At 33.9% G+C, this 12,806-nt stretch overlaps 1 protein-coding gene across 1 annotated transcript in view; it reads left to right on the top strand.

Annotated features, from left to right (window-relative positions):
- Positions 1–12,806, top strand: part of LOC113219515 (alpha-aminoadipic semialdehyde synthase, mitochondrial-like) — a 69,131-nt gene that overhangs the window by 34,646 nt on the left and 21,679 nt on the right. Inside the window, exons 12-15 of the mRNA XM_026454324.1 lie at positions 8,210–8,269; positions 8,453–8,520; positions 11,030–11,148; positions 11,317–11,443. Coding sequence (XP_026310109.1) covers positions 8,210–8,269; positions 8,453–8,520; positions 11,030–11,148; positions 11,317–11,443 — 374 coding nt within the window. The remainder of the gene's footprint in view (positions 1–8,209; positions 8,270–8,452; positions 8,521–11,029; positions 11,149–11,316; positions 11,444–12,806) is intronic.

Here is a 12,806-nt window from a genome sequence, read left to right as displayed (position 1 = left end):
CCAGGTCAATGTTTCAATGTTACGAAGCATTTCCCCTATGTTTTTTTTTTTTTTCTTCTAGTAGTTTCATAGTTTTAGGTCTTCCATTTAAGTGTTTAATCCATTTTGAGTTTATTTTTTTATATGATGAGAAATAGGGGGTCTAGTTTTATTCTTCTGAATGTAGATACCCAATTTTCCCAGCATCATTTATTGAAGAGACTCTTCTTCCCTTAGTGTTTGTTCTTGACACTTTTCTCCAAAACTGGTTGGATATAGATGTATGGATTTCTTTCTGGGCTTGCTTTTCTGTTCTATTGGTTTATATGTCTGCTGTTATGCCAGTACCATGCTGTTTTGGTTACTATAGCTTTGTGGTATGTTTTGAAGTCAGGTAGTGTGATGCCTCCAGTTTTGTTGTTTTTGCTAAAGATTGTGTGATGATTTGAGGTCTTTTGTGATTTCATAGTAGTTTTAGGATTTTCTTTTCTATTTCTGTGAAGCTTGTCTTTTTTTTTTTTTTTTTTTTTGATAAGGATTGCCCTGAATTGGTAGATTGCTTTGGGTAGTATGGGCATTTTAAAATATAAATTCTTTCAATCCATGAACATGGGAATATCTTTACATTTGTTTTTGTTTTCTTCAATGTTTTTCATCAATGTTTTACAGTTTTTAGTGTAGAGATCTTTCATTTCCTTGGTTAAATTTATTCTTATGCACCTTATTTTTATTGTGGCTATTGGAAATGGGATTTTTTTTTTTCGGATTGTTCACTGTTGGCATATATAAATACTACTAATTTTTGTATGTTGATTTTGTATTCTGCAACTTTACTAAATTTGTTTATCAGTTCTAACAGTGTTTTTATGGAGTCTTTAGGGTTTTCTATACATAAGATTTTATCATCTGCAAACAAGGACAGTTTGACTTCCTGCTTTCCAATTTGGATGCCTTTGTTTTCCTTTTTTTGCCAAGTTACACTGACTAGAACATCCAGTACTGTGTTGAATAGTAGCATCCTTTTCTTGTTCTACATCTTAGAGAAAAAGCTTTCAATTTTCCATGATTAGTATGATGTTAGCTGTTGGTTTGTCATATATGGCTTTTATTATGTTGACGTATGTACCCTCTATGCCTAATTTGATGAAAGTTTTTATCATAAAGTGATGTTGAATTTGTCAAATACTTTTTATCTGTTTCCATTGGAATAATCACATGGTTTTTGTCCCTCATTCTGTTAATGTGATAAATTATGTTTATTAATTTGCATATGTTGAACCATCCTTGCACCCCTGGAATGAATCCCATTTATTATGGTGAATGCTCTTTTAAATATGCTGTTAAATTTGGTTTTCTAGTATTTTGTTGAAAATTTTTGCATCTATATTCTTTAGGGATATTGGCCTGAAGCTTACATTTTTTGTTATGTCCTTGTCTGATTTTGGTATCACATTAACACTGGCCCCATATAATTAGTTTGGAAGAATTTCCTCCTCCTTGATATTATGGAATAGTTTGAGAAGAATTGGTGTTAACTCTTCTTTAAATGTTTGGTAGAGTTCAGTAGTGAAACCATCAGGTCCTGGGCTTTTCTTTGATGGGAGACTTTTTATTACTGATTCAATCTCGCTGCTTGTTATTGATTCGTCTATTCAGATTGTTTATTTTTTTCTAGTTCAATCTTGGTAGGTTGTAATTGTCCAGGAATTTGTCCATTTCTTCTAGGTTTTCCAATTTATTGGCATATCATTGTTCATAATGCTCTCTTATGATCCTTTGTATTTCTGTGGTATCAGTTGTAATGTCTCCTTTTTCATCTGTGTGTGTTTGTTTGAGTTGTGGGTGATATACTATGCAATATTGTTGCAGAAGCTAATACATACTTAAAAAAAAACCTTTTAGGTTCAGGGGTACATGTGCAGGTTTGTTCTTAGGTAAACTTGTGTCACGAGGGGTGGATGTACAGGTTATTTCATTACCAGGGTATTAAGCCTAGTACTCAATAGTTATTTTTTTCTGCTCCTCTCCCTTCACCCTCAGAAAGGCCCCAATGTGTGTTGTTCCCCTCTGTGTGTCCATATGTCCTCATCATTTAGCTCCTGCTTATAAGGGAGAGCATTCAGTATTTGGTTTTCTGTTCCTGCAGTAATGTTCTAAGGATAATGTCTTCTAGCTCTATCCATGTTCCTGCAAAATACATGATGTCATTCTTTTTTATGGCTTTGTAGTATTCCATGGTGTACCACATGTTCTTTATCCAGTGTATCATTTATAGGCATTTAGGTTGTGTCCATGTCTCTGCTATTTACAATAGTGCTCCAATGAGCACTCTTTACAACACTATGTGCATGTACGTGTGTCCTTATGATAGAACATTTTATATTCCTTTAGCTATATACCCAGTAATGGGATTGCTGGGTTGAGGAGTAGTTCTGTTTTCAGCTCTTTGAGGAATTGCCACACTGCTTTCCACAAGGGTTGAACTGATTTATACTCCCACCAACAGTGTATAAGCATTCCTTTTTCTCCAAAACCTCACCAACATCTGTTATTTTTTGACTTTTTAGTAATATCCATTCTGACTGGTGTGAGATGGTATCTCACTGTGGTTTTGATTTGCATTTCTCTAATGATCAGTGATGTTCAATTTGTTTTCATATGCTTGTTGACTGCATGTATGTCTTCATTTGAAAAGTGTCTGTTCACGTCCTTTGCCCAGTTTTTAAGGGGGTTGTTTGTTTTTTCTTGTAAATTTAAGTTTTTATGGAAGCTAGATATTAGACTTTTGTCAGATGCATAGTTTGCAAATACTTTCTCCCATTCTGTAGATTGTTTACTCTGTTGATAGTTTCTTTTGCTGTGCAGAAGCTCTTTACTTTAATTAGATCCCATTTGTTGCGATTGTTTTTGGTTCTTCATCATGAAATCTTTGCCAGTTCCCATGTCCAGAATGGTTTTGCCTAGATCATCTTCCAGGGTTTTTATAATTTTGAGTTTTACATTTCATTCTTTAATCCACTTTGAGTTTATTTACACCATTTTACATAGTGTAAGGAAGCGATCCAGTTTTAATCTTCTGCATAGCTAGCCAGTTATCCCAGTACCATTTATTAAACAGGGAGTCCTTTTCTCATTGTTTGTTTTTGTCACCTTTGTTGAAGATCAGATGGTTGTAGATGTGTGGCCTTATTTTTGAGCTCTCTATTCTGTTTTATTGGTCATTGTTTCTGGTTTTGTACCAGTCTTATGCTGTTTTGGTTACTGTAGCCCTGTAATATACTTTGAAGTCAGGTAGTGTGATACCTCCAGCTCTGTTCTTTTTGCTTAGGATTGCCTTGGCTATTCAGCTTCTTTTTGGTTCCATATGAATTTTAAAATAGTTTCTTTCTAGTTCTATGAAGAAAGTCATGGGTAATTTGATAAGAATAGCATTGAATCTATAAATTGCTTTGGGCACTATGGCCATTTTAATGACATTGATTACCCTTGAAAACTGGCAACAAGGATGCCTTCTCTCACCACTTGTATCCAACATAGTATTGGAAGTCCTGGCCAGAGAAATCAGGTAAGAGAAAGAAATAAAGAGCATTCAAATAGGAAGAGAGGAAGTCAAATTATCCCTTTTTGCAGATGTCATGATTCTATATCTAGACAACCCATAGTCTTAGCCCAAAAATTAAGCTGATAAGCAATTTCAGCAAAGTTTCAGGATACAAAATCAACATACAAAAATCACTAGTATTCCAATACACCAACAACAGTCATCTGAAATTTTATTTATTTGAGTCTTTTCTCTTTTCTTCTTAGGCAGACTCGGGGCTTGTTGATTTTGTTTACCTTTTCAAACAAACTCTTTGTTTCATTGATCTTTTGTATTTTTTACGTCTCTATTTTGTTTATGTCTTCTCTAACCATCGTTATTTCTTTGTGTCTACTAATTTTGGTTTCAGTTTGTTCCTGTTTTTCTTGTTCCTTGAGGTGCAACATTCAGTTATCTGAGACCTTTGTTCGTTTTTGAAATAGGCATGTCAACATTGCTATAAACTTCCTTCTGAGTACTGCTTTTGCTCTGTCCCATAGCTTTTGGCTGGTTGTGTTTTCATTTTCATTTGTCTCTAGAAATTTTTAAATTTCCTTTTTAGTTTCTCTATTGACTCCTTGATTGATGAGGAATATGTTGTTTAATCTGCATGTGTTTTAGTTTCCAAAGTTTCTCTTGTTATTGGTTTCTAGCGTCATACCATTGTGATCAGAAACAATACTTGATATGATTTCATTTTTTTTTTTAATTTGTTAAGACATATTTTGTGGCCTACCATATGATCTATTCTGGAGAATGATCTATATGTACTAGAGAAGAATGCGTACACTGGTGCTACTGTATAACAAGTTCTATATTTATCTATTAGGTTCATTTTGTCTAAAGCACAGATCAATTCCAATATTTTCTAATTAATTTCTTCCTGGTTGGTCTTTCCGTTTTTGAAAGAGGGGTATTGAAGTCTCCTACTATTATTGCTTTGGTATTTATTTTTTACCCTCATGTTGATTAATTAATATTTGCTTTATAGGTTTAGGTGTTCCAACGTTGAGAGAACATATATTTACAATTGCTATGTCTTCTTAATGACTTGAGCTCCTTAATAATGACTTTCTTTGTCTCTTGTGAAAATTTTTGAGTTAAGTTTTTTCTGTCTGGAATAAGTATTCTTCCTGTCCTCTGTTGGCTATTATTTGCATGGAATATCTTCTTTCATCCCCTTTAAGGGATGAAAGCCTATGTGCATTCTTAAGGTGAAAGTATGTCTCTTGTGGGCAGCACATAGTGAGAGTCTATTTTCTTTTTCTCCTTGCAGCTTTTATTTTAGCTTCAGGGGGTACATGTGCAGTTTTATTACATGGGTAAATTGCATGTCACTGGGGTTTGGAGCACAAATGAATTCATCACTCAAGTAGTGAGCATAGTACCTGATAGGTAGTTTTTCAATCTTCACCCTCCTCCCATCCTCCACCCTCAAGTATACCCTGGTTTCTATTGTTCCCTTTTTTGCGTCCATGTATACTCAGTGTTTAGCTCCCACTTATAACTGAGAACATGTGGCATTTGGTTTTCTGTTCCTACATTAATTTACTTAGGATAATGGCCTTCAACTGATTCCAGATTGCTGCAAAGGACATAGTTTCATTGTTTGTTTGTTTCTGAGGCAGTCTTGCTCTGTCACCCAGGCTGGTGTAGTGGCACCGTCTCATCTCACAAACCTCCACCTCCTGGGTTCAAGCAATTCTCCTGCCTCAGCTTCCCCAGTAGATGGAATTACAGGTGCCCACCACCAAGCCTGCCTAATGTTTGTATTTTTAGTAGACACAGCGTTTCACCATGTTGGCCAGGCTGGTCTTGAAATTCTGACCTCAGGTGATCTGCCCACCTTGGCCTCTCAAAGTGCTGGGATTACATGTGTGAGCCACTGTGCCTGGCCAATTTCATTCGTTTTTATGGCTGCATAGTATTCTATGGTGTATATATACCACATTTTCTTTATCCAATTCACCACTGATAGGTATCAAGACTGATTCCATATCTTTGCTATTGTGAATAGTAGAGCTTTGTTTTTTAATCCGTTCAGCCACTCTGTGTTTTAATTGAACAATTTAATCTGTTGACATTCAGAGCAATTACTGATATGCCAGGGACTTACTACTGCCATTTTGTTAATTGTTTTCTGATTGTTTTATAGCTTATTTGTTCTTTTTTTCCTCTCCTGTTTGTCTTTGTGATTTAGTGATTTCCTTTAGTGCTAAATTTGTATTCTTTTATCTTTATTATTTGTTTATCTGCTTTAGTATTTTGCTTTGTGGTTACCACAAGGCTTACATAAAACATCTTACAGTTATAACAGACTATTTTATACTAATAACAAATTCAGTTGCATACAAAACTCTAGACTTCTACCCTCCCAACAATGGGTGCATGTGTGTGTGTGTGTGTATATATATATGTAGTATGTGTATATATATATATGTAGTATGTGTATATATATATATGTAGTATGTGTGTATATATATGTAGTATGTGTATATATACGTGTATATATACACATACTATATGTATATTTGTGTGTGTGTGTATATATATAGTATACATACATACTATATATATTTCTTTTTTACCTTTCTGAGTTGGGTACAACCAGTTAGTATTTTTTGATGTCACAATTGACATCCTTTTAGCTTACATATTTCTTGATAATTTATTGTAGCTATCATTATTTTGACTGTTGTGAATTTTAACTTTCATCCTAGAGTTATAAATACCTATCTTTTGCAGAGTGCAATAGTAGTATCGGGGTATTCTGGATTTGATTATATATCTACCTTTACCAGTGAATTTTGTACTTTTATATGTTTTCATGTTAGTAATGTTATTTTTTTCTAGTTGAAAAACTCCCTTAAGCATTTCTTACAGAGCAGCTCTAGTGGTGAAGAATTCCCTAAAGTTTTGCTTGTCTGGAAAAGGCTTTATTTCTTCTTTTTTTCTGAAGGCCAACTTTGCTGTATATAGCATTTTTGGCTGACAGTTTTCTGTGCATCAGCACTTTGAATATATCATTCTATTCTCTCCTGGCCTGCAGGATTTCTACTGAGAAATCTGCTGATAGTTTAATGGAGATTCCCTTATATGTAGCATGATATTTTTATCTTGCTGCTTTTAATATCATTTTGGTTTTTGACAGTAATTATAAAGGGACCTCTTTGGGTTGACTCTGGAGATTGTTGAGCTTCTTCATATATCTGGATGTTCATCTGTCTTCCAAGGCTTGAAACATGTTATTTTTCATTTATCAAAAATTTATATTCATTAATTTTAAAGTTTTACATTTTTTTAAAAAGTTATCTATATTGTCCTTTTATTTTTTGAACCTTTTATTTTTTGAACATATTAATCACAATTTAGAATCATTTTTGTTAATTCCATTAAACTTCTTGGTTCTATTTATGTTCCCTGTTTTTTTCCTTGGTTTTTATGGTTTTCAGTAAATTCTTACCTTTCAATATATTTATTTATTTTTGGTTGAATGCTAGACATTGTGTATTCCAAATTTTAGAGATGACTCGAGGCTCTGGATGTTGTGTGCTTTTCCTCCTGATAATATATTCTTTGTTTTGGGCAGTGGGATAGACAAGGATAAAGGTTAGGAGAAATTCACCTAAATTCAGTTAGAATGAAGTAATTTAAATCTAGGTTTCAGTCCTTTGGAGAACTGACGTTTTTCAAATTACCATTTATTTTAGATACATGAAAACAATTTTCTATTTATTTTAATACACTAAATAAATTCTCTGTTACCAGCACCTTCTAGGTACATTTTTCTTGTTTTTAGTTGGGTGAGTGAGCTAGATCTTAACCCCTAGTTAGGGAGAAAGACTGCCTCACTGGCCCTTCTCTGTCCACCAGAAGCAGCAATGCTAACTTATATGCCATTACTTCTTGGCAGTATATTCAAGAATTGGGTTCTCTGAGAGGGACTAACTTATATACCCATTGCTTCTTGGCAGCATATTCAAGAGTTGGGTTCCTTGGGAGAAAAGAGGAGGACTAGAAGGTTGCTGAAATGTTAATATGAGACATCTTACTTTTTTTGTTGTCTCTGACTCAATTCTGCAAGATAATGTGAAGAGGATGTGAATGACTTTCAAGGTTCTACTCGGTCAAGTCACTTTTGCTACCACCTTTGAAATGCTGATGCCCTATACATATAACTACTAATACTGATCTGAGGGAGACCGCTTACTGCTGAGGTGGTGGCCTTGCTGAGTGGAAAACCTCATTCTCTACTCCTAATGGAACAACTTGAACTTTTGGAATGGAGTAGAGGCCCTTGAATGGGGGACTATAGCTATAAAGCTTGTGAAGATATTTGGCAACGTGCTTAATATGATACATTTAACTGATTGGAAAAGATAAGCTTTTTTGTGTTCACAGCAAGCAAAGATGATTATAATCCAATTTTAGTTTTAAAATTGCGACTTGTGCTGAAACACCATAGTCTTGTGCGTAGAGTTGATTGCTTGTAGAAGACTTCAATTAACAATCCCTTATACTCGGTGATCCTCAGAAAACTGTTTCTTAAATTCTTTTTTTCCCTTAATTAATATTTTAATATGGATACAAACACCAAGAGGCCTTCTTTGCAGTGTCATTTATCTCTTACAAATCTCATTTTCCTTTCAGATATTATCAGATGCGACACAGCCTCTTGAAAGTCAGAATTTTTCTCCTGTGGTGAGAGATGTAAGTTATGAGAAGAATATTTTTTCATAAATGTGTTTTTTCTATTACCATTTTTGCTCTCTTCTCTCTCTCTCTCTCTCTCTCCATCTTTGCCATTCTGTCTCTTCTCTATCAGTCATGAGACCATGTTTGTAGGACTAAAATGTGGATACTAAAGAAATGTCTTGTGTCATATACATTTAGGCAGTGATTACATCCAACGGTACATTACCTGATAAATATAAATATATCCAGACACTCCGGGAGAGCAGGTAAGTATTGTTCAAATCCTCTTGTTTTATACATTTATTCTTATCTTGGAATTAATGAGTATTTTTTAATGCTTCAGTGGGAGTTCTTAATATTAGGTTTGTACAATATATAAATTTTGATGATGTTTGAAAATGTAGGAAATCCAAACTAAGTGGCTGGCTGAAACCACTGTGACTGTTTCCCACTTAACAGTAGTATAGCATCATTTTGGCTTTCTAATAGCCTGTGTAGACGTATGGGTAAGCAAGCAAAATCCAAAAGGATTGTCCTTCAGGTAGCTTCTTGTTTTTCTCTGACTTTTTACACATGGTCATGCCTCAGTTATTTTTTCAAAGGAAAATGAGCACACTAGATTTTCTGTGGTGCTTTCAGTTTGGGTTTTAGTTGAGGATTTGGACTCTCTTTTGTTTAGTGTAGTGTTCAGGAAAGTGAATTCGTGGTTACAAATTAAGAGAGCTGTGAATAAACAATTGATGGCAATAAGAGGTAGTTTTCTCCAGGGATTCTTATTAGGGGGAAGATGCCAAAAAGTAATGTAGCGAATCTACTCAAGAGGATCATTACTTTAGAAAGGTCTTTAGCTAAGGCCCTTGTTTCCTTAATTGATTTTACTACTCAAAGTTTGAAAATATTAATTTTATTTTTTCGGAATGTTCTGGTCTCCTCCAGCTAATTGCCTTTGATCTGTGTTTATATCTTTTCTGCTGGTCTTTTCGCATTAAAAAAGGAACCCATGTACTGAAGTCTCAGGAGAAACCAGAGTTGGAAAACAACACAACTGTCTTATCTTCTTTTTCAGTGGTTCTACCTACAAGCAGTAAACAAAGATATCTGCCCAGATCAAGCGTACTATAGTTAGGCCTTTTCCATATGTGCTGGTTTGATTATAGTTACTTTCTGATGTGTCAGTGAAATATTCTGGCGTAAGACACTAAGTATTTAATTTTTTTTCTTTGTGAATAAGAGAAGCTAGCTCTATAACCCTATAGGAGAATTTCTTACAGGTAAAACTTCACATCTGTTTGTTTTTCATAGCTCTGTGTTTTGATTCTCATCATCCAATGGTCTTTTACACTACTGATACTAATGACAAGTCTAACATGACTGGTCATGATGATATCTTCTCTCTTATGTGTCCTATTTCATGTAGCAGCAGGTTTACTTGGCTCTGATTGCTAGAACTTGCTGCCCTCTTTCCTGATGGAAACTTGTGCCAAGATACTAATAACAAAGTTTGCATTTTGAAAGGAAATTTACTTTGTATTGAATCCTGCCTTATTCTTCTGTTCTTTTCATCACTTAGCACAGTGATTATTAACCTGGAATCTGGGGTTTGGGGGTACTGATGGGCTAGACAGTATTAGAATCTAGGAATGAGTTTCTGTTTTGAGCATTGGGTATTTGGAATGCTTTAATTATACAAACTACAGAAAATATTGTTAGACAGAATATATAATAACCAAATAATAGTGGTTCTCTCTGGAAGATGAAATGCGAGACGATAGTAGTTAAATGAGACCTCTGCACATCAGTAATAATGTGTGTTGGGGTAGAGAGGGACAGGAATGTTTTATACTTATACTTATTTTTATTTATTTAAAATTAATGAAAAGGTTTTTGGGTTAATGTTCAAGAGACATTCTGACCTAAATATTCTAAATAACAGAGCCTACTTCAGTCCCTGGTACCAGGCCATTTCTTTTGTTTCATGTTGATAACAGGGAATTTGATTCAAAAAATATTTAATGAGTAAATTCCATATTTAAGACAAAACATGCTGAGCATTAATGGGTTTGTAAAGATGGGTAAGTCTTAGATGCTGCCTTGGAGGTCATAGTTTATGGGAAAGACAGAAAGTCATCTGCCTGAAAGGTGTAATTCCAGCAGAATAAACTGTTCAAGAATTAAAATAATGCCTAACACTAGTCTTCATTTTCTACATTTAACCCATGACATTTGTGACTCAAAGTCATGGTTTTGACTATTTTCAAGTGACCCTAAAGATATATGACAAAACAATTTCTAATATGGGTAATAATATTCTCTTCCTCAAATTGTTGCCTTCTGGGATTGTTGTGAGGAATAAATAAAGTTTCCAAGGTAAAGCTCCTCGCATGATTTTGAATTACATCTTCTGGAAGGATAAAATGTGAGACCAAGTTACTCAATCACAAGCAAACCAAGAAAAGGTCCAGCACCTGCACCTCACTAGTAATACTGGAAATTCGAGAAATACATGTATACATCTACAGATATGTGTCTCAGAGACGTCAGGTCTATTGTTCTTCATTGTACAAGATGTAAAATAATTGAAGAAATATGTTGGTATAGGGAACTCACTCATGTTGAAATTCTTATGTTAAGTAATGTGAAGAGAAAATGTTGCTTCATTATTTAGGTTTTAGTACGATTTGTATAATAACAGCAAGATTCTGTTATTTAAAAAAATAAAATAAAATTTTAATTAGCCCCTTCACCTCTTTTTTTTTTTTTTTTTTTTTTTAATAGGGAATGTGCTCAGTCACTTTCAATGGGAACCAGAAAGGTTTTGGTTCTTGGATCTGGCTATGTATCTGAGCCTGTATTGGAATATTTATCAAGAGATGGCAATATAGAAATAACAGTAGGTAAATAAGCCCTGATTTTTGAAGAAGAAAAATATATTTTATAGCATGTTGACTTCTACATTTTAGAAGACTACTTTGTTTCTGAAATTTGAAAATTTATTTTTGGAGATATTAAAATATATTTTACTCTGACATATCTAAAAATGTGACTTTTAATTCTTGAAATAGGCTCTGACATGAAGCATCAAATTGAACAGTTAGGCAAGAAATATAATATTAATCCTGTTAGCATGGACATTTGTAAACAAGAAGAGAAGCTGGGCTTCTTGGTGGCAAAACAGGATCTTGTCATCAGGTCAGTATCTGGCAAGAAATGAGTTTCATACTTTTGTTATTATTTCTTTTCTCTTATTTTTCTTTTTCTCTTTCACTTCTCTCTTCATACTCTTTTGGAGTAAACTTTTTAGTTGAAGTATGGGTCCAGAAGGTGCACAAATCATAAGTATATAGCTCAATGAATTTTCACAAAGTGAACACACTCTGTGATGATTATCTATGTCAGGAAACAGAGTATCATTAATTCCCCAGAAGCCTTCTTGGTGCCTCTTTCTATTCACTTACCCCGTCCTCTAAGAGTAAACACCATCCTGGCTTCTGATATTTAGTTTTTGCCTGCTTTCAAACTTCATATAATTGGAATCATTCAATATATCCTCGTTTGTGGCTGCCTTCTTCCATTCAGTGTTGTGATTATGAGAGTCATCTGTGCTATTGTCTGAAATAATAGTTTATTCATTCTCATTGCTGTGTAGTATTTCATTATGTGAATATACCATTATTATTTATTTGACTACTATAGATATTTAGGTTGTTTCTGGATTTTGGCTGTTTTAAGTCACACTGTTATACACATTTCAGTATTTGTCTTTTTGTGACCATTTCACCAAAACAGTAATTACACATTTCTGTTGGGTATATACTTAGAAGTGTGATTGTAGGTCATAAGGTATTAATATTTTATATACTTTAGTGTCTATTTTATCCTTTGGAGTTATAAAACTTAAATGAAATAAGTAGATTACTTAGCCTTATGACCATTTTAAGTCTCATCATAGCAACAGATCTTGAAATAGAGTATTACTAACAAAAATGCAGATCTAACATCTAGATACAGCATTACATGAGATTTACTCTATAACTAAATTTGGTTTTGATATTTGAGTACATGTGTACACAAAGAAAGGAACAACAGACATCAGGGCCTACTTGAGGGTAAAGGATGGGAGGAGGGTGAGGATCGAAAAACTACCTATTGGGTACTATGCTTATTACCTAGATAACGAAATAATCTGTACACCATACCCCCATGACATACAATTTACCTGTATAACAAACCTACACATGTACCCCTGAACCTAAAATCAAAGTAATAAATAAATAAATAATAAATACATTTGGTTTTGAAATGTCAAAGTGATGAGAATAGTTATTCATTCTTAGAATTTTCCCAAGATGAGAGGAAGAAAGTTATCTGTTCCCTCACAGTGATTACCTAATCACTTTCACAGATCAGTTTCCAATTGTATCTTTGGAGGAAGTTCTGTGATATTCTGCTTAAAAAAAAAAAAAAAAAAAGCAGGCTTGGAAATCATATAATGAAAGGTAGTTCTATAAGCTGGCATTTTTACATTTCTCTTGATATCTTTAAATATAGGCTA

This window comes from Piliocolobus tephrosceles, unplaced genomic scaffold (assembly GCF_002776525.5).
Source record: "Piliocolobus tephrosceles isolate RC106 unplaced genomic scaffold, ASM277652v3 unscaffolded_40, whole genome shotgun sequence".
In the NCBI taxonomy this organism is placed as follows: domain Eukaryota; kingdom Metazoa; phylum Chordata; class Mammalia; order Primates; family Cercopithecidae; genus Piliocolobus; species Piliocolobus tephrosceles.
This window is presented reverse-complemented; position numbering and strand designations above follow the sequence as displayed.